The sequence below is a fragment of the Eulemur rufifrons genome, chromosome 2 (genome assembly GCF_041146395.1).
Source record: "Eulemur rufifrons isolate Redbay chromosome 2, OSU_ERuf_1, whole genome shotgun sequence".
In the NCBI taxonomy this organism is placed as follows: Eukaryota; Metazoa; Chordata; class Mammalia; order Primates; family Lemuridae; genus Eulemur; species Eulemur rufifrons.
In genome coordinates this window covers 58,179,857-58,200,149 of record NC_090984.1, presented here as the reverse complement: position 1 = coordinate 58,200,149, position 20,293 = coordinate 58,179,857, and the positions used below count along the sequence as shown (strand labels likewise).

At 37.1% G+C, this 20,293-nt stretch overlaps 1 protein-coding gene and 2 non-coding genes across 3 annotated transcripts; all 3 read left to right on the top strand.

Annotated features, from left to right (window-relative positions):
* Positions 1-3,913: 3,913 nt before the first annotated feature.
* Positions 3,914-3,990, top strand: LOC138381216 (small nucleolar RNA SNORD126). The gene has a single exon (XR_011233126.1). It is a non-coding gene; the product is annotated as a small nucleolar RNA SNORD126 (small nucleolar RNA).
* Positions 3,991-6,776: 2,786 nt separating this feature from the next.
* LOC138381211 (small nucleolar RNA SNORA79) lies at positions 6,777-6,927 on the top strand. Its single transcript, XR_011233122.1, has one exon. It is a non-coding gene; the product is annotated as a small nucleolar RNA SNORA79 (small nucleolar RNA).
* Positions 6,928-11,862: 4,935 nt separating this feature from the next.
* On the top strand, positions 11,863-18,757 carry CCNB1IP1 (cyclin B1 interacting protein 1). The gene is made up of 4 exons (XM_069462772.1): positions 11,863-11,873; positions 13,428-13,765; positions 15,725-16,058; positions 18,555-18,757. The coding sequence occupies exons 2-4, from the start codon at positions 13,469-13,471 to the stop codon at positions 18,755-18,757; spliced, it is 834 nt and encodes a 277-aa protein (XP_069318873.1). The 5' UTR covers positions 11,863-11,873; positions 13,428-13,468.
* Positions 18,758-20,293: the final 1,536 nt, after the last annotated feature.

The following is a 20,293-nucleotide window of genomic DNA, read 5'->3' as shown; positions in this document are numbered from 1 at the left end:
ACAGACAAGAGGCTTTACTACCTCTCACATTCTGATTTCAAGCAAGTTACTCCTTCCTGTTGTCTTGACCAAAAGCCCTTGGGCACTATATTTTCATTTCATTTTTATTTGGTTCACTACCCATGGGATTGGGACTGGGTGAAATGGGGGGATGGGAATGGCATGAGTTGCATGGTTAGTTCGAGTTTCTAACCTCACCACTTCTATTTCATGTATATTCTGAATGGATTCCTTCTGTACTAAGAGGTTAAAACTGTCATTATTCTTAGCTAAAACAGCTGATAGTGAGTGGGAAATAAAACTTGGAGTCTGTTTTGATAGCAGTGCCTTATACAACTATTTCTAAAGGAAAACTATGCCAAGTTATCAGTTTAGCATTTACTTCCTATGTATAATGTTTTGTATTGTTTTCCTTTTGTTTCAGGTTGAAGATGAAATCCACTGAGGAGGGAAAGCCTGGGTCTTTAGCACTCTGTGTGCCAGCCCAGAAGTGGCTCTGTGAAAGCCTCCCTGAAAATCAAGTGGGCTTGGATTTGGATCAAATCTATAGACCTCCCTGAAAATCAAGTGGGCTTGGATTTGGATTCTGAATAGAAAGGGTTAAAGGCTCATGGGACCATACAGGCAGGTATTGAATTTTGACCAAGATAAGCTGTCTTAAGTTGTCTACATTACAGGTATTATGTGTGTCTTTTCTATCTAAAAAAATAAGAGATTATTTGAGTTAAAATTGTATCTCATAATGCTAGACACATCATAGGTGCTGAGTAAATTGGAATGGAAATGGTCAAATTGAGTAATACTATTTTAAAATGGAAGTATCTGCTGATTTAGTATTAATATTATCAATTTGTAGTTTGTATCAGGCCTTCATGAAACGTCTGTTCACACATATAAAATGTACCTTTTGGCTATGAACACCACTACTTTGGAGGGCTTACTGCCCACAGTTAATAAAATGAATGGATCATTGATTGTTTATATGGTATTTACAAAATGCTTAGTAAATATGAAATGACTTTTGCTTGGTAGAATGACATTTGCTGAGACATTAGAATTCTGCAGGGAGCATCACACATTGGGAAAGGCATATTTAACATCAGGATTTATGTGTTAGGCTTTGTGCTGTGAATCAAGGACACAAAGACCAGGCCCCTTGCAATCTGTTTTGTTTGTGAAATGAGGTAAGTAGAGAACTTGTCCCTTTCAACCGATAATTATTGTCCTGTAAGAAGTACTTGGATCAAGGAGTTTTGAGGTAGACACTGCTCAAAGTGTAGAAACCTCTCACATCATATCTTGCTTCTTGGCAACATTCCTTTAGTTAATCTTGCATGCTGCTGATCTGAAAACATTTTACATAGTTAAAGCATTATTCAAGTATAGGACAAAGAAGGAGTAAAATAAAACTTCTGGTTATATCTCTCTGAGGTATTTACAACACCTCAATTTCTTTCTGCCCTATTGAGCCAATATGTCATTCTTGTTACATTCTAAAGCAAACCCATCTTCTGTAGCTCTGCTTTTTATTTGATGTGGGAAGTGCCATGGTGATGAAGTTTTGACGGAAGTGGATTTAATACTAGCTCTTAATAGTTAGGTGACCTCAGGAAATTTTTGTAACTTCTCTGAGCCTCAATTTTTCTTATAAATATGGGGTTGTGAAGTTTGAATGAAATAATTTCTATAGTGATTGATAGATAGTAGGATTTTTTTTTTTTTTTATTTTGTTGTTTTAGAGATGGGAGTCTTACTATATTTCCCAGGCTGGACTCAAACTCCTGGGCTGAAGTGATCCTCCCACCCCAGCTTCCTGAGTAGCTGGGACTACAGGTGCAAGCCACTATGCCCAGCTAAGATGGTAGGGTTTTTTTTTTTTAAGAATGATAGATAGTCACTGCTTCCTTTCTATTCACTTATTTTAGTCAGGCCCATCCTTAAAGGCACTAATGTCAAATAGTGATGATGGAAATGTCTTATATTTGTACTGCCAATTGGTAGCTATTGGCCACATGTGGATATCGAACAATTAAAATGTGACTAGTGTAACTGAGAAATTTAATTTTTAATTTGAATTAAGTGGTTACTTAGGTCCACTCAAGACTCACCTTTTTCCTTCAGGAAACTTTCCTTGACAAATGCTTCTTTTCTTTTTTTTGGAGATAGAATCTCACTTTGTTGCCCTGGCTAGAGTGCTAGGGTACAGTGGTGTCATCATAGCTCACTGCAACCTCAAACTCCTGGGTTCAAGTGATCCTCCAGTCTCAGCCTCCCTAGTAGCTGGGACAACAGGTGCATGCCACCATGCCTGGCCAATTTTTGTATTTTTTGTAAAGATGGGGTCTCACTCTTGCTCAGCTTGTCTGGAACTCCTGAGTTCAAGTGATCCTCCTGCCGCGGCCTCCCAGAGTGCTAGAATTACAGGCGTGAGCCATCGTGCCTGGCCCATGCTTCTTTTCTTAACCTTACTTGGTCTCTACCACTTCTTTGGTATATTAATTTTTATAAGTCTTATCCTGGCTAGGTTGTATCTGAGGTTATAGATTTTTAAATCTCCACATTACTGCATGAAAAGGAACATGATACAAGTATAATTGTAATATTTTTAGCTAATAAGTTTTAAATGATCATACATGTAATACAAAAAGTTTTGTGCCTAGTAATTATCTGAAGAATAGGGAATAGTGTGAAAGTTATCTTCACTGATGAACTGTGTATCCATCCAGTCTGTATTTCACCTGAAAGTTCAGATTACACTCAAACTCTGCAAGAGGAAATTAAAGCCTCTTTCTTATATTGCCATCTTGTGGCAGACTTGGATTCTAAATGGTGCTAATTCAGTTTTCCTGTATCAAGGGAGAGTTTTTTGAGGATTATTGTGACAAAGGATTACCAAGAGTAATTGAAAGAAACATACTTTGAAAAAAACTATTTTGAATTACCTTCTCATTTATCTGAATCTTGTAAGTTCTTTTTAAATTTTTTTATTTTTTTGAGACAGGATCTTACTCTGATGCCCAGGCTAGAGTGCAGTGGCATCTTTCTAGCTCACTGCAAACTCAAACTCCTGGGCACAAGTGATCCTCCCACCCTAGCCTCCCAAGTAGCTGGGATTACAGGTCCCTACCGCCTTGCCTGGCTGTTGTTTTTTTTTTTTTTGTTTGTCTGTTTGTTTGTTTTGTAGAGACAAGAGTCTTGCTATGGTGCTTAGGCTGGTCTTGAACTCCTGGCCTCAAGCAATCCTCCCTCCTCAGCCTCTCAAAGTGCTAGGATCATAGGCCTGAGCCACCTTGATGAGCCTCTGAATCTTATAAATCTTGACTCCTTCCTTTTGCATATCTGTTTTCTTATTGTGAGGCTGTTGACTTTTATAGCCTTTCAGAGGTTTGGTTAGACTTAATGTGTCGTTTTACCCAAACTTTTAAGTTTATACAAAATTGAGCTTGTGCAGAGGTTCTGTCCTACTGTGATATAGAGCTTGGGCATTCAATGACATTTTCCAAATAGATGGGTCAATAATTTATATTATTTAATGGAGAGTCAAAGGATGAACAATTACTCTAAATTTTCTTGCGACTTGGTGTGGATCATGCTAGTGTGAGTTGTCATGTAATCATAACCTTTGTGAATTTATTATTTTTTTTATTTTCCAGAGATGTTTAGGTAGTTGATAGATCCTGTAGTTTAACTTGACTCCTGGATAGAAGCTGGATTCATTTGATAGCAGAGGTAAGTGTAAGAAAAATCTTCATTTTTACCTCATTTGAGTTTTTAATCACCTAGTAAGATTTGGAGCTCAGTGGTATTAGTAGCTGAAATTTGGTAGTTGAAAATACCCACTTCTAACCTTAGGAGGGCTTTCCTGTTTAGGGGTGAAAAGCCGGTGGTAGTTTGCCCTTCACCAGTCATTTATAGTTTGCCATGATGAAATGCATGTTAAGTCCGTGTTTCAGCTGATCAGTCTGATTAAACACATGCTCTGAGCAGACTAAAGCTAGGGGCAAACACCTGGAATTGAATTCTGCTTGATGGAGTTCTTAGTGGGATTTAGCCCATGATCCCAGGTAATTCTTAAATTTTTGAACTATCAATTTGATATGACCAACATTTTGTTATGCTTCGATCTTTTGTGAAATCTCTATATCACACACAAAAATCACTTTTATGAGATAGAAGTAGGGTCAGGAAAAGGAATCCTAATCTAAAAATTTAGTGGGTTTTTTTTTTTTTTTTTTTTTTTTGACAGGTTCTTGTTCTGTCACTGAGGCTTAAATGCAGTGGCACAGTCATAGCCCACTGCAGCCTCAGACTCTTGGCCTCAAATGATCCTCCTGCCTCAGCCTCCCAAATAGCTGGGACTACAGGCATGCATCACCATGCCTGGCGAATTTTGTATTTTTTGTAGAGACAGGATCTCACTATGTTGCCCAGGCTGGTCTCAGACTCCTGGCCTCAAGTGATGCTCTTGCCTTGGCCTCCCAAAGCACTGGGATTATAGGTGTGAGCCACCATACCTGGCCTAAAAATTAAACACTACAGAAAATGTAGTGGTAACTGCTATAATTCTATCAGCTACTTAGCTTGGCAGTTTGAAACTAATCACGATTTTACCAGTCTATCTATCTATCTATATATATATATAAAGATTACAGGAATCCCAGAGTTCATCAAATCAATTTTGTGAAGACCATATAATGTACACTATATGGTCACTTAAAAGTTATGGTATAGGGCCTGGTGTGGTGGCTCACCTATAATCCTAGCATTTGGGGAGGCCAAGGTGGGAGGATTGTTTGAGGTCTGAAGTTCTAGACCAGCCTGAGCAAGAGTGGGACCCCGTCTCTACTAAAAATAGAAAAAATTAGCTGGGCGTGGTGGCACTTCAGGTCCTCAGGAGGCTGAGGCAGGAGGATTGATATAGCCCAGGCATTTGAGGTTGTAGTGAGTTATGATGATGCCACTGCACTCTAGCCTGGGCAACAGAGTAAGACTCTGTTTAAAAAAAAAAAAGTTATGATATAGGTTTATTGAGATAGAGTGGTATTCATGACATTAAAAACAGGATATAGGCCGGGCGTGGTGGCTCACGCCTGTAATCCTAGCACTCTGGGAGGCCGAGGTGGGCGGATCGTTTGAGCTCAGGAGTTCGAGACCAGCCTGAGCAAGAGCGAGACCCCATCTCTACTAAAAATAGAAAGAAATTATATGGACAGCTAAAAATATATATAGAAAAAAATTAGCCGGGCATGGTGGTGCATGCCTGTAGTCCCAGCTACTCGGGAGGCTGAGACAGGAGGATCCCTTGAGCTCAGGAGTTTGAGGTTGCTGTGAGCTAGGCTGACGCCACGGCACTCACTCTAGCCTGGGCAATAGAGTGAGACTCTGTCTCAAAAAAAAAAAATAAAAAAAAAAAATAAAAAAAAAAATAAAAACAGGATATAGAGCAATATGTTTCTGCTTGAACATTTTTTAAATATATTTTTGCTTGAGAAATCATCTTAAAGGATATATACATACATATATACATTCACATACTAGGGGTTATTGTCTCTAGAATTGGGTTCTATGAGTGATCTTGATATTTTTGTTAACCTGTATTTTCTAACTTTATTATATTCATGTATTGTATAATTTAAAATGTTATTTTAAGCAGCTTAGGACAGGCTTATGTTCTTATACCTGCATTTTCAGGCAAAGAATGAGGTAGATATGAGGGTAAAATATAGGAAATACAAATAATTCAAAGTAGTGTCAGCACTTGAAATAATTTTTTAGCTTTTTGCTGTCTTTTGCAGAAGTAAAATTTCAAGAGATCAAAACCAGATCTGAATCTCACTTTTCTAGTCTGGACCTCTTCAGTGCTATAAATCCTGGATATACAATAGATGATGACTGCATTTTTCTTTTACGGTAAGGCTTGAGATTGAGAAGCTTTGATGTGTATGTGAATCTTTGAAAATTCATCTTTGTGAGTTCATAGCCAGCTGCTATGGTGGTATAAAATTCATTTTTTAAAAAGTCAATTAAAAAAAGAAGAAGACAGAAAAAGAAAAGAAAGAGAAATTAAAAAAATAAAAAGTCAATTAAAGATGCTGAGAGGTAGCATAGTATATGTATGTGTGTGTTCTGGAATCAGACTGGGTTCAAACCCATGCTCTATCACTTAATAAGTTATGTAACCTTGGCAAGTTTCTTAACATCTCAGTGTCTTTTAGTTTCTGTATATCTTAGAAAATGATAATAGTATCTGACTCAAAGAATGGCTATTTTGAAGATTAAATTAGATAAATAGGCAGGGTTTAGAACATTGTAAAGCATATGGTAAATGTTCAATAGATGTTAGCTATTTTGTTATCAAAGTCTATATATATTTATCTTAGACTTTGTACTACCTGGTAATTTCTTACATCTGTATAATAGGTTGTCAGAAATTCTTTGTTTTTATTGCTTATATGTCTTGCCAATTGGCCTACCCTTGTCACCTTCACCCCTGCACCCAAAGCCTAAGTTCTAGAATTAGGCATAGTTTGGTAATGGGACTATAGTGTGTATCCTTATAATAATTAATAATTATTCCAATAGCATTTTCTTTAGTTGATTAATCTTAGTTTTGGCACTAACTTATTTGTCATGTAATTCCTCATTTTGTCTAGCTGGATCAGTTGATCCTTAATGGTCTTCCCTAGTTCTTCTTTAGAGGTAATAATTCTTATGAGTCTCTTGATGTCTTTATTTTTATAAATGTTTCTTAAAATAATGTGGTTGGAGATAAACTTTGATGGCTGTTCCTCTCACTGCTTGGAGCCTTAGGCAGTGGGATTTTGATCCATCATATATCAAAGCTGGCTTGTCTTCACTCAGAGCACCATGGGATGGGTTGGCTATCCATTAATTAGTGCCTTCTGATTTTTGCGGAGTCAAACAATTACAAAGCATATGGTGATTCCAGAGTAAGAAAATGTACTTGTGATTAAAAAAAGAAGAAGAAACCTTCAAAACATGAGGGATATACAGAGAACTCTTTGATTGTAAATGGTTTACTCAGTTTTCTAGAGTGGTTGTTTACACATATTTCAGGGCAGTTTTAAAAATATCTTTTTTTCCTTGTAGCATGAAGGTAGATGATTCTTCAAATTAAAGATGGAAGCTGACTTTTCTCACCAGAAATCAACAACTTGGAAAAATGTAAGAGATGGTAAAGGAAAGAATAAAATAATATTTTCATTTTCTTCTATTAGTCTTAGATTTTTTGCTAGACTGTAAGCTCTAGGAAAGCAGGATACCTCCTTCCTCTAATGCCTGGCCTGGAATAGATGTTTTTTTTTTTTTTTTTTTTTGAGACAGAGTCTCACTCTGTTGCCCAGGCTAGAGTGAGTGCCGTGGCGTCAGCCTAGCTCACAGCAACCTCAAACTCCTGAACTCAAGCGATCCTCCTGCCTCAGCCTCCCGAGTAGCTGGGACTACAGGCATGCGCCACCATGCCCGGCTAATTTTTTCTATATATATTTTTAGCTGTCCATATAATTTCTTTCTATTTTTAGTAGAGATGGGGTCTCGCTCTTGCTCAGGCTGGTCTCGAACTCCTGAGCTCAAACGATCCGCCCACCTCGGCTTCCCAGAGTGCTAGGATTACAGGCGTGAGCCACCGCGCCCGGCCTGGAATAGATGTTTAAAAAATATTTGAAGTGAATTGAATTAAAATCTCCATTGATTTTTTTTTTTTCCTTTTAAAATTTCTGGAAATGGCAGCCATTTTAATGGCAATTCAGCAAGCTATTTACATGGAATAACTGGGACTTAAACCTCAATTCTGATGTAAAATGTCTATGTAGGTAGGTACATAACTGTCTGTCTGATTACTTTTGAGTCTCCTTAACATTATTAATATCTGATTATGATGCTAGATATTTTAAGAAGCAATGAAGAATAACTGCTAAAATAACCTATGTATGTGAGGAATAAATACATAAAAGCTTACTGGCATTTAATAGGAAATCTTTTTTTTTTTTTTTTTTTTTTTTTGAGACAGAGTCTCACTTTGTTGCCCGGGCTAGAGTGAGTGCCATGGCGTCAGCCTAGCTCACAGCAACCTCCAACTCCTGGGCTCAAGTGATCCTACTGCCTCAGCCTCCCGAGTAGCTAGGACTACAAGCATGCACCACCATGCCCGGCTAATTTTTTCTATATATATTTTAGTTGTCCATATAATTTCTTTCTATTTTTAGTAGAGACGGGGTCTCGCTCTTGCTCAGGCTGGGGAAATCTTTTTATTATGAGCATTTTATTTATAGTCTTACTGGATATTTACCATTGATTTAAACTCACACACCATTCACATATGGTTAAAAAGCGATTATTTCTGCTTTATATTTAATGTTAAAATATTGGTATTCTCAATTGTTTTGGCTAAATTATACTGCCCTATATGCTGTATTTACATCCATGATGACATTTAACGTGCAAGGGGTACAAAATAAAAATCCAAATATTGGCAGTCTGGTATACATCACTGTTTTTGCAATGAGAGAAATATTTGTGCCTATATCAGAATCTGACAAATGGTATGCAACTATAATAACTTCTGTTGGCCAGAATATGAAACCTATTCTTGGCTAGGCATGGAGGCTCATGCCTATAATCAACAAAAAACTTAATTCTTTCTTTAGATTAAGAGTCTTCTATTAAAACAAATAAAAGTATCACACAAGTTTTAGATGATGCTAATAGTCTAAGATTCAAATATAACATGGAAAATTACCATCTCTGAAACTCTTAGAAAAATGTGGTATATAAATACTCATAAGCTGATAGGTACTTAGAATATTGACACAAGATCAAAATCAGCCTTCATGGTAAAAATACCATTTTTGAAAGGTGAAAGTAGATGGTATAAATTATAGGTAAGCACAAATTGTACTGTCAGAATTTAGAAATCAAATGCCCTTCAAATTGCTTCCTGAATAACATAATCATGAATAGTTTGTATAAAAACAGTGAATAGCATGAGTTAAACCATGTCAAAAATAACAAGAAATATGTTAGATCTTTAAGTTGTCAGACTTTTCATTGAAATTCTCAGTTTTTGGCAATTGCAAACAAAGTATCAAAACAAACAGTGAGGAAGTTAACTCTCTGTGTTCAAGTATAGCACAACTACCACTTGAAACCTAATGCTTTTTCTCCTTCATTATGATATCTCTAGACTGCTTTTCTAAATAAATTCTCACAAAAAGTTTTTCATAAATATAATTTTGTTATTGGAGTAGTTTTGCCTTTGTGGTTGGTGGTTCTGTTCCACATAGTCAATATAACTATTAAATCTCATTCTAAAAGCAAATGAAATACACCATTTCCAATATTTAGATGTGTTTTGTATCCCTTGCATGTTAAATATAATCCAGGAATGTAACTTGATTACTATTTCCATCAAAGACAGAGGTTGTTGGAATGTTTGCTTTCTTGAATATTGTGGTCACTCTTTCCTTCACAATTCTTATTGTTATTCAGACTATTATCTATATATGAAAAGCAAAACTTTAAAACTATTGAAAAGCATAGAATATGATATTGGAGTAGACATAAGCACAAAAAGGAAAAGTTGATAAATTTGTGTATGCTAAGATTCAAACTTATGTTTGCATGCCATATAACTATTCAATGACTCTGTATAAATCAAGAAAATCATCAAAGGATATGAGTAGGCAATTCACAGTTGAGCATCCCTGAGTAGACAGTCACCTGAAAAGATGCTCAACTTCACTAGTAATCAAAGAATTGTGCATTACAACAATATTGAGATACCATTTCACTGTCATTGGAAAAAAATGAAAACAAAAGAAAGCAACTTGACACTTCTGCATGTTGGTGAGTCTGGAATATTGAGCTCTCATATACTTTGCTGGTGGCAGTGAAATTTATGTTATTACTTTGGAGAGTGGTTTGGCAATGTCTAGTTTATTTGAAGATTCTTATATTAACGCAGTTTCTGGGTATTATAGAGAATTCTTGGCATGTGTACTCAAGGAGACACGCAGAATGCTCAATGCAGAATTGTTTTTAATTGTAAAAACCAGGAATCAATGTCCATTAGAAGATGGGTAAATATACTGTGGTATATTTGCAGTATATGGCTGTTAAAATGAATTAACGCAAAGTATGTATTAACTTGGACACATGTCCAGGAAGTGATCATATTGCAGTACAAAGGTAACTTAGCTAGGATCATGAAGTTAAGTACTGATCAAATTGGAATGTTTTCTTTTTGAATTCTAAATGAGATTGTACCTTTTTTTGTACTTTAGTATTTCTACATTTGGCATAATTAAAACCAGAAAATGCACAAAAGGCTCAAATAGCCAGAAACAGATGATAGGGAGTACATGATTTACACATGAACATTGAATTTTTTTTGTATCCAGTTTGTACCAGAATTAAGTTACCACTCTAAACTCTCAGAATGTATCTTAGGAAATGTATACGAAGGCCAAGATGACCCAATCAAATTACTGTGAACCAGTTGCAAACAGACAAAACTAGCAGGAAGTTACTTGACTGAGGCAGTTTATTTGACTGAAAAAGGTTTCGTTAGTATTATGGATTGACAACTCATAAAGGTTTGTAGGGTTTGGTGTTCCCTATGTGGCTGATTGTATCTGTTACTAATTCACAAAAGGGTTACATCTGGAAAGGTGGCTACAAAAGTCATCATTAAGGTTTATATCCTGAGGACCTTCCAGCCCTCTTCCTCAGCTTAATCTTTAATCTAAATTCTAGGCGATAGACTCAGATGTCACAACTTTAAAGTGATCTATCTGTGTGCTGTTAGAATTTAGACCCAGGGTGGGAAGAGAGCTGAAGCCCCATTCAAGGCTCTGCCATTGGGATAGAGCAGCACCTTCCTGTGCCTGCATCTTTCCAGTCCATAGTGTTCTGAGAGCAACAGAAAGGTCACATAAATCTGAAGTTGTTTTTAAAGGTTTTCATTTTAATTAAAGATATCTTCTAATTAAAAAAAAAAAGGAATTTAGACCCATATAGATTAAGCAGAAAATTACACAGTTGTTAGGGGGGGCAAAGAAAAGTGGCAGATAACAGCATTAGAGTAAAACTGGTACTGCACAAAGGTTTAAGCACAACCAGCAGTTCCAGGAGAGCACACAGGTAGGTAGATCACCTTAAAGTTGACACCCGACCCTATCGCCTAATTTCAAGTACTTGCTGTATGTAATGAATGTTCGTAATGCAGACTCAAAGTTACAATTTTTTAAAATGTGTAAAAAGGATGTGCGACAGCTGGAAAGATGTTTATTCCAAGACGGATAAAAAATGAAATGGTGGACTCTACCTCAACATGGAGGTGACAGCTGTCCAATTACAAGTATCACACAATTTCTGGGAATTTCTCCTGATACTGAGAAAGCCTGGGCTGCCCGCCACAACTTTCCAACTTCTCCTAAGACACACACCTGGGGCTCAAGCTAGGCCGGCGGCCTTCTCAGCTCCTGCACGCCCACCCCTGCTGTGGTCGGAGACTCTAAAGATAGGCACATGATAAGAAGGATGTTACTCTTGTGCCAGTTGCGGGGAGTTAAGGGCACTCAGTGATCGGACTGTGGGATTCCAAAGTGGGAAGCCAACTCTAGGGGCCGTCGGATTCGCTCCCTCGCGGCTTGAGTCCAGCGCCACAGTCCAAGAGGTCCCAGCATCCTGAGCGCCCCATCCTCACGCCTCGGCCCATCAGGCCCCGGGCGACAACACGCATGCGCTCTCTGACCTCTGACGTAGTGTGGCGTGGACGCCAGAGGCCTCAGCCGGGCGGAGAATCCTGGTTCCTGGTGGAGCTGTGGAGGCAACGACGCTTTCCCGCGATTTTTGTACGTGCCAGATGAAGTATTTTATTTCTAATATTACTGTTATTATTTTCTCTGTCGAGCGCGGAAAGTGGGCTGAAAATTCCGGAGTGGAGTTTTTGTAGGTCTGGTTCTCTAAAACTTGCCCCTCAGCTTGTATAGCCCATTAAATTTGCCCTTTCCCCTGCCTCAAGGGAAAATTGGAGTTAGCTACGCCTCTTGATCTGCCTAAGAAGGGGCTGAATTTCAAAACTGTTATCAGTTCCGCTTCCCCCATGCCCATTACTCTGCTGGAAGTAAGATAGGCCTCCTAACTCCGGCTACCAGGTGACATACATACCTGTGGAAACTCAGCCAGCGGTAACGTTTGGTTTAAAGGTTGCTACAGCGTCCCTGTTGACCAAAGCAACATTTTTGACAATTTGTCAGTTGATAAATGTGAACATTTTCCCTTGGCGTATGTTGAGTGTGTTACTGTTATTAATATTTTATGCAATATATGACTTGGTATGTCCAGAATATTGCTTCATTTTTACAGATGTTTTAAATAGAAGCATAACATTGAATGGTACAGTATTTATATTAATTGAATTGTTTAACTCACGATAAACTATCTGCATAAAAGCAGAGTTTGTGCAGATTTTCAGTCTTCATAATGGTGAATTACTTGGATGAATGACGTTAGTTTCCATCCAGTGCTAGCAGGCTGCTACTCTTTAAAATCAAGACAACACAGGTAAAGAATCTGAGAAAACTTGGTATGTGAAAAGCCTAAAAATACTGCTTAAAAGTATAATACTTTGCACTAAGGAATGGCTGAAATCAGTGGCTGGACTTTTATATTTGCAAAGTGTCAGATATGGTACTAAAATATTCTAGCAAAGTATGAATGGATAACAAATTTGGATTTTTGCTTAGGTATTGGATGATTGAAGGTATTGATTTAATTTTTACTTCTTTGTACTTAGCAAATACTGCTGCTGCTTTTTTTTGTTTGTTTTTTTTGAGACAAGGTCTTGCTCTATTGCCCAGGGCTAGAGTACAGTGGCATGATCACAGCTTACTGCAGCCTTGAACTCCTGGGCTCAAGCAATCCTCCTGCCTCTCAGCTTCCTGAGTAGCTGGAACTACAGGCATGTGCCACCACATCCAGCTCAGTTTAAAATTTTTTTTTGTAGAGGTGGGGTCTTGCACAGGCTTGTCTTAAACTCCTGGCCTCAAACTGTCCTCCTGTCTCAACCTCCCAAGGTGCTAGGATTACAGGTGTGAGCCATCATGCCTGGCCGTTCCTAAACTTTTTTTCCACGTACATATTATTTTTGACCTTAGTATTGTAGCTACGTATGTCTTTAACTTTTCCTTAAATTTTTTTTTAAAAAGGACAAAGGAAAAGCACAATAAATATTGTTGGGTGACTGAAATCAATATACTATATTGATTAGAATAAATACAGAAACATAAAATATACATTATTTTATCATAATAAATGGAAACATGCATATTTTATTTTTTACTTATTATTAATTTCATTTTCATTGTAACTTGACTTATTTGACCTTTTCATTTACTCCTTATTAGGGCTCTTTTCAGCATCTGGAGACCTCACTATCCTATTTATTATGTCTTTGTGTGAAGACATGCTGCTCTGTAATTATCGAAAGTGTCGCAGCAAACTCTCTGGTTATGCGTGGGTCACTGCCTGTTCTCATATCTTCTGTGATCAGCACGGTAGTGGTGAGTTTAGTCGTTCACCAGCTATCTGTCCTGCCTGCAACAGTACCCTTTCTGGAAAGCTAGATATTGTCCGCACAGAACTCAGTCCATCAGAGGAATATAAAGCTATGGTATTGGCAGGACTGCGACCAGAGATTGTGTTGGACATTAGCTCACGAGCACTGGCCTTCTGGACATACCAGGTTAGTACTTAGGATAATTTCTCTTGAGAGTATGATTTGAGGCATATGTGGGAACTTCTAATGTTTTTCCTTCACTATTTTATATTTTTTATGAATATATGGAATTAATATATTGTTTTCTTTTTTTCAAAAGCAACAATATTTATTGTTGAAAATCCAACAGGAAGAAAAAAACTATAATTCCATCACTCAGAGATAGCCATTGTTGATAGCTTTGTACATAAATATATATTTTTTATATAAAAATACTAAATATATATCTTTTCTGTACAAAAATAATGCCATAATACTGTTTTTATGGTCAGTTAAAGTTGACAATATATTATGTCTGGTATGACTATTTTGTTACATAATCTTTTTTTTTTGGAGACAGGGTTGCTCTCTCATCCAGGCTAGAGTGCAGTAGGGCCATCATAGCTTCTGTAATTATATATTTTTATATATATATATATATATATATATATGTGTGTGTTTTTTTTTTTTTTTTAGACAGTCTTACTCTGTTGCCTGGGCTAGAGTGCCATGGCGTCAGCCTAGCTCACAGCAACCTCAAACTACTGGGCTCAAGCGATCCTTCTGCCTCAGCCTCCCAAGTAGCTGGGACTACAGGCATGCGCCACCATGCCTGGCTAATTTTTTCTATGTATTTTTTAGTTGTCCAGCTAATTTTTCTTTCTATTTTTAGTAGAGACAGGATCTTGCTCTTGCTCAGGCTGCTCTCGAACTCCTGAGCTCAAATGATCCACCTGCCTCGGCCTCCCAGAGTGCTAGGATTATAGGCGTGAGCCACCACACCTGGCCCACATGTCACTTCTTACCTACTGGGAAGCCAAAAACACCAGACTGTGTGATCACAGATCACAGTATCTCATTGTTTTAATTTGCATTTCCTTGATAACACATGATGTGGAGCATCTTTTCAGATGCTTATTTGCCATTTATATATTTTGTTTGGTGAGGTGTTTGTTAAGGTTTCTGGTCCATTTTTAAATTGGATTGTTTGTTTTCTTATTGTTTAGTTTTAAGTGTTCTTTGTGTATTTTGGATAACAGTCCTTTATCACATGTCTTTTGCTAATATATTCTCCTGGTCTGTGGATTGTCTTTTCATTCTCTCAACAGTGTCTTTCACAGAGCTAGATATTTAATTTTAATGAAGTCCTGCTTATCACTTCTTTCTTTCATGGATTATACCTTTGGTGTTGTATCTAAAAAGTCACTGCCAAATCTAATGTCATCTAGATTTTCCCGTATGCTATCTTCTAGATAGGAGTTTTATGTTAATAGTTTTGCATTTAGGTCTGTGATCTATTTTGAGTTAATTTTTGTGGAGGGCGTAAAGTCTGTGTCTAGATTCATTGGGATCTCATTTTTTTCTTGCTGGTTCTTGGCCAGATGCTTGCTCTTAGTTATTAATACTTGCCTCCTGGGCCTTTCCAACATGGCTGCTTGCTTCTTTAAAGCTAGCAAGGCTTTATAGGACAGGTCTTATATGTAATGTACTCATAAATGACATTCTGTCACCTTTGCCATATTCTAGTCACAGGTCCCATCCACACTCAGAGGAGAGAGTCACATATGGGAGTGTAAGTACCAGGAGGCAGGGGTAATTGGGGGCTCTCTTAGAGTCTGTTCTTAACTCTGGATTACTTAAAAAATGATGTTATATTTCTTAAAAACCTTTGGGATACTCACTTGTTTTGGTGCTATAATGGTAGTGGTTGGAAAATATTCTTCCAGATTTTTTTTCTATGCATGTAGTAACATACATTATTGTTTTTGGTAATAATTAATCACTTCATTGTATGTCCTGATTGCTTCTTAAACTAGGTTCTCAATGTTAAAGCAATAACATCTCTTTATAAGCATCTTTCTTTTCCCTTTATGTTTATCTAATATTTTACAGTATATAACTTTGTACTTATTACCTTAAAAATCTTTCTTTTCTTTCTTGGGGCAGGTACATCAGGAGCGTCTTTATCAAGAATATAATTTTAGCAAGGCTGAGGGCCATCTGAAACAGATGGAGAAGATATATACTCAGCAAATACAAAGCAAGGATGTAGAATTAACCTCTATGAAAGGGGAAGTCACCTCCTTGAAGAAAGTGCTAGAAGAATACAAGAAGAAGTTCAGTGACATCTCTGAGAAACTGATGGAGCGCAATCGCCAGTATCAAAAGCTCCAAGGGCTCTACGATAGTCTTAGGCTACGAAACCTAACTATTGCTAACCAAGAAGGTACACTCGAACCATCTGTGATCACACAGTCTGGTGTTTTTGGCTTCCCAGTAGGTAAGAAATGACATGTGGGCCGGGCGCGGTGGCTCACGCCTGTAATCTTAGCACTCTGGGAGGCCGAGGCAGGAGGATTGCTCGAGGTCAGGAGTTCGAGACCAGCCTGAGTAAGAGTGAGGCCCTGTCTTTACTAAAACTAGAAAGAAATGATTTGGACAGCTAAAAAATCTACATAGAAAAAATTAGCCGGGCATGGTGGCGCATGCCTGTAGTCCCAGCTACTTGGGAGGCTGAGGCAGAAGGATTGCTTGAGCCCAGGAGTTTGAGGTTACTGTGAGCTGGGCTGATGCCACGGCACTGTAGCCCGGGCAACAGAGCGAGACTCTGTCTCAAAAAAAAAAAGAAAGGACATGTGATATCCCATATTTTTTTTTTTTTTTTACTCTCCTTGTTTGAAGTAGAATATCCCATATTTTTTCCTCAATGATTTTTCATACTGTGCTACACAGTTCCAAGCAGTCAGTGGAAACTCTTAAGGGTCTTGAGTCATAGTAGGCTATGAATTCTTCATACATGTCTCAACCTGTACATCATTGCTTTTATCTATTGTATTTGCCTATATTTTAGTTAAACCTTTAATTTGAGCAGAGTTAATTTCTGCAAAATAAGTTTGCAAATTGCTACTTTAAAAGCTATTTAGTTGTAGTAATAATAATATTAGTTGTCTTTTATCGATTCCTTACAAAGTGCTAGGCACTGTTCTAAGTATTTTACATGAATTCAAGTAATTTACAAAACTCTATGAAGTAGGTATTATTATTATACCTATTTTACAGATGAGAAAGCTGAGGCACAGAAAGTTAAGTAACTTAGTGAAGGTCACAAATCTATCTTCAGAGCCTATACTCTTAACCATTGCTATCTTCCAAGTAGGCCATGTTTCAGTTTTTTTCGCATACCAATACTGATTATGCAGTTAAGTTATTGTCAGTTGTTTGTTTGGTTCATTCTTTTATTTATTTTTCCATTCATCAAATATTTGTCAAAAATGTTTCATATACCAGGCTATAAGACATAATCCTAAGCAATGAGGATGTAAAGATTATCCAAATAGGATTCCTGCACTCTGGAAGTTCACAGTCTAGGATGATGCCAGATCTTTTCTGCTTGTTAGCTGCCTTGCAGATGGAATGAATCTCATATCTCTTCCTGAGTTCTCCCCTTTCTACTACTTCTGCTGCAACAGCATCCGATAGATTTTTGCTATGCTATTAATATAAATTGGTTTTGGCATACAAAAAATGAAGCTGGACTTACCTAAATACTAATTTTTTGGATATTTATGATAGACTGAGGACAAAAGTTTAATGAGGGAGGAGATGATGAGATGAGGAATATCAAATATAAGAATTGAAACAAGAACAAACGTCTGCTTAACTTTCAGTTAATCATATATTTAATCAAAGTGTTATTATAAATGGACATTGTAGATGTACTTATTTTTTTCTTGTCACTGTCCACATTTTATTTCTTTCATATTCACGAGTTCTTTCCTGTTCCTCTTTTTGTACATACTTACCTTTTTACCTCTTGTTGCCACTGTTAGCTTGATACAGTCAGCATTTTCCTTTAGTTACCTATTCCTTTAAAATCTGTAAAAGCCAAGGAAGCATTCAGTGGAAGTAGCTTAATGCTTATTTAATTAGACCTACTGTCTGATTTTTCTTAAGCCTATGCTAATTGATATTGGGTCATTAGTATATGTTAATATTTCATAGTTGTGAAATATTTTCTAGAATGTTTATTGCAATGTTTTTTTAAAAATTATTTTTATTTTACTTATTTATTTATTTTTGGAGACAGAGTATCGCTCTGTCATCTGGGTAGAGTGCAGTGGCATCACCACAGCTCACTGCACTCTCAACTCCTGGGCTCAAGTGATCTTCCTGCTTCAGCTTCCCGAGTAGCTGAGGCTACAGGCTCACGCCACCACACCTGGCTAATTTTTCTATTTTTTTGTAGAGATGGGTCTTTTGCTCAGGCTGGTCTCAAACTCCTGACCTCAAGTGAGCCTCCCGCCTAGGCCTCCCAGAGTGCTAGGATTATAGGCGTGAGCTACCGCGTACAGCCAGAAAATTATTTTTAAAGAAGCTGGGACAAAAGATTATATATATATATATATATATATATGTATTTATTTTTTTTTTGATGATTCCTCTGGAGTAGATTAAAAAGATAATAAATGAATAAAATGATATTGTAAATTCTAGCTCTACTAAAAACATATTTCATGTGTCAAATTACTTTTGGTGATGAGATCATGCTACTATTGGAAACTGCATCACAGAGAAAGGTAGAATATATACTTTGGTCAGGTGGAGGGGTGGTGGGGGCATCATAGTCCTTTTCCTTATCTCATATTAGGTCTATATTTTATCCATCTCATAGGTGTTGAGTTCTGCTAAAATATTTATTGAATGCCTTTTGTCTTTTTGTTCCTAAAGATGTATGAAGAAATAGATGCTTAAATTTTTCTCTTATTTTTTTTCCTAGGGAACAACTCCAAGTTTTCTTTGGATAATACACCAGTTCGAAATCGGGGTGGTGGAGATGGAGATTTTCAGTTCAGACCATTTTTTGTGGGTTCTCCCACAGCACCTGAACCCAGCAATAGCTTTTTTAGTTTTGCCTCTCCAAGTCGTGAATTACAGCAGGAGCAGGTCTCTAGCAGGGCCTTCAAAGTAAAAAGAATTTAGCTCACTTCATAGAATGTTTCTCTATTCACTTTCAGTAATTTCATTTAGCAAATAATCTTTATTGTAGATAAGAGTCAACCTTTTTGTGCTTTTTTTAAGGCTTTGAAGTTGTCTTCCTTCACATTATCAACTTGTAAGAAACTCAGTGGCAGTGAGGAGTGACTTTAGAGTCTGGTTTCTTTGTTTCAATTATTTAAAGCATGAACATTTTAATAATCTCAATTTCATCATTAACTGTTGAGTTTTCATCACTAGTGAAAAGGTCATGATGTTACTTTGTGTTTCACAGATCATTATTTCTGTCTGGGCTGTTTCTGATTGAGTTCTGTGTTTATGCGTATGTATGTAAGAACCTATGTTATATGTCTACATTTCACTTTGGATTCTGGTATATATGTACATATGTGTATGTACGTGTGTTAATTTACACTGATATTTTGCTGTATTTGCCAATATATTTGTGTGAAAATTTTGGTTTTGGAAAATGGTGGGTGCTCTGTAGCTTGTTATTTGGGTGTGTGTCTTTATTTGTTTGTATATTAACATGTTTGGAGGTATGCTCATGCCAGTGAATGAGAGTACAATTTGATACATGTATGTTCAATCCCTATTTGTATTTAAAAATAAATCACATTGATAAAGTTATTTTTTAAAGTTGGTTTTTGGCATTTGCAGTTGGCCCTCCATATCCTCGAGTTCCGCATCTGTGGAGTCAACCAACCACAGTCAGAAAATATTCAGAGAAAAAAAGCCATAAAAAATAACCATGCAGCAATTAAAAAAATACAAATAAATAATACAGCATAACTTTGCATAACATTTACAATGTATTAGGTATTTTAAGTAATCTTGAGGTGATTTAAAGTATACAGGGGACTGGACGTGGTGGCTCACACCTATAATCCTAGCACTCTGGGAGGCCAAGGCGGGCGGATCGTTTGAGCTCAGGAGTTCGAGGCCAGCCTGAGCAAGAGCGAGACCCCCATCTCTACTAAAAAAAAAATAGAAAGAAATTAGCTGGACATCTAAAAATATATATAGAAAAAATTAGCTGGGCATGGTGGTACATGCCTATAGTCCCAGCTACTCGGGAGGCTGAGGCAGAAGAATTGCTTGAGCCCAGGAGTTTAAGGTTGCTGTGAGCTCGGCTGATGCCACAGCACTCTAGCCCGGGCAACAGAGCAAGACTCTGTCTCAAAAAAAAAAAAGTACACAGGAGAATGTGAGTAGCTTATATGCAAATGCTATGCCATTGGGTGAAAGGGACTTCAGCATTCCAGAATTTTTGTATCCACAGGGTTCCTGGAACCAATCCCCTGCAGATCCCAAGGGACAACTGTATTTTAAAATAAATCTACTTTTTTTTACCTTTTTGTCAACTGTTGCCTTGGGTTTTACTTATTTAGAAATGCACTTCTACTGCAGAAAATTTGCCAGTATGTTATTGATCTCAAGAAATATTAATTAATTTAAAGATTTATTTTGTTTTCCTTTATTAAATAGCATTTCTGATTACTATTACAGAAAGTAAATTGT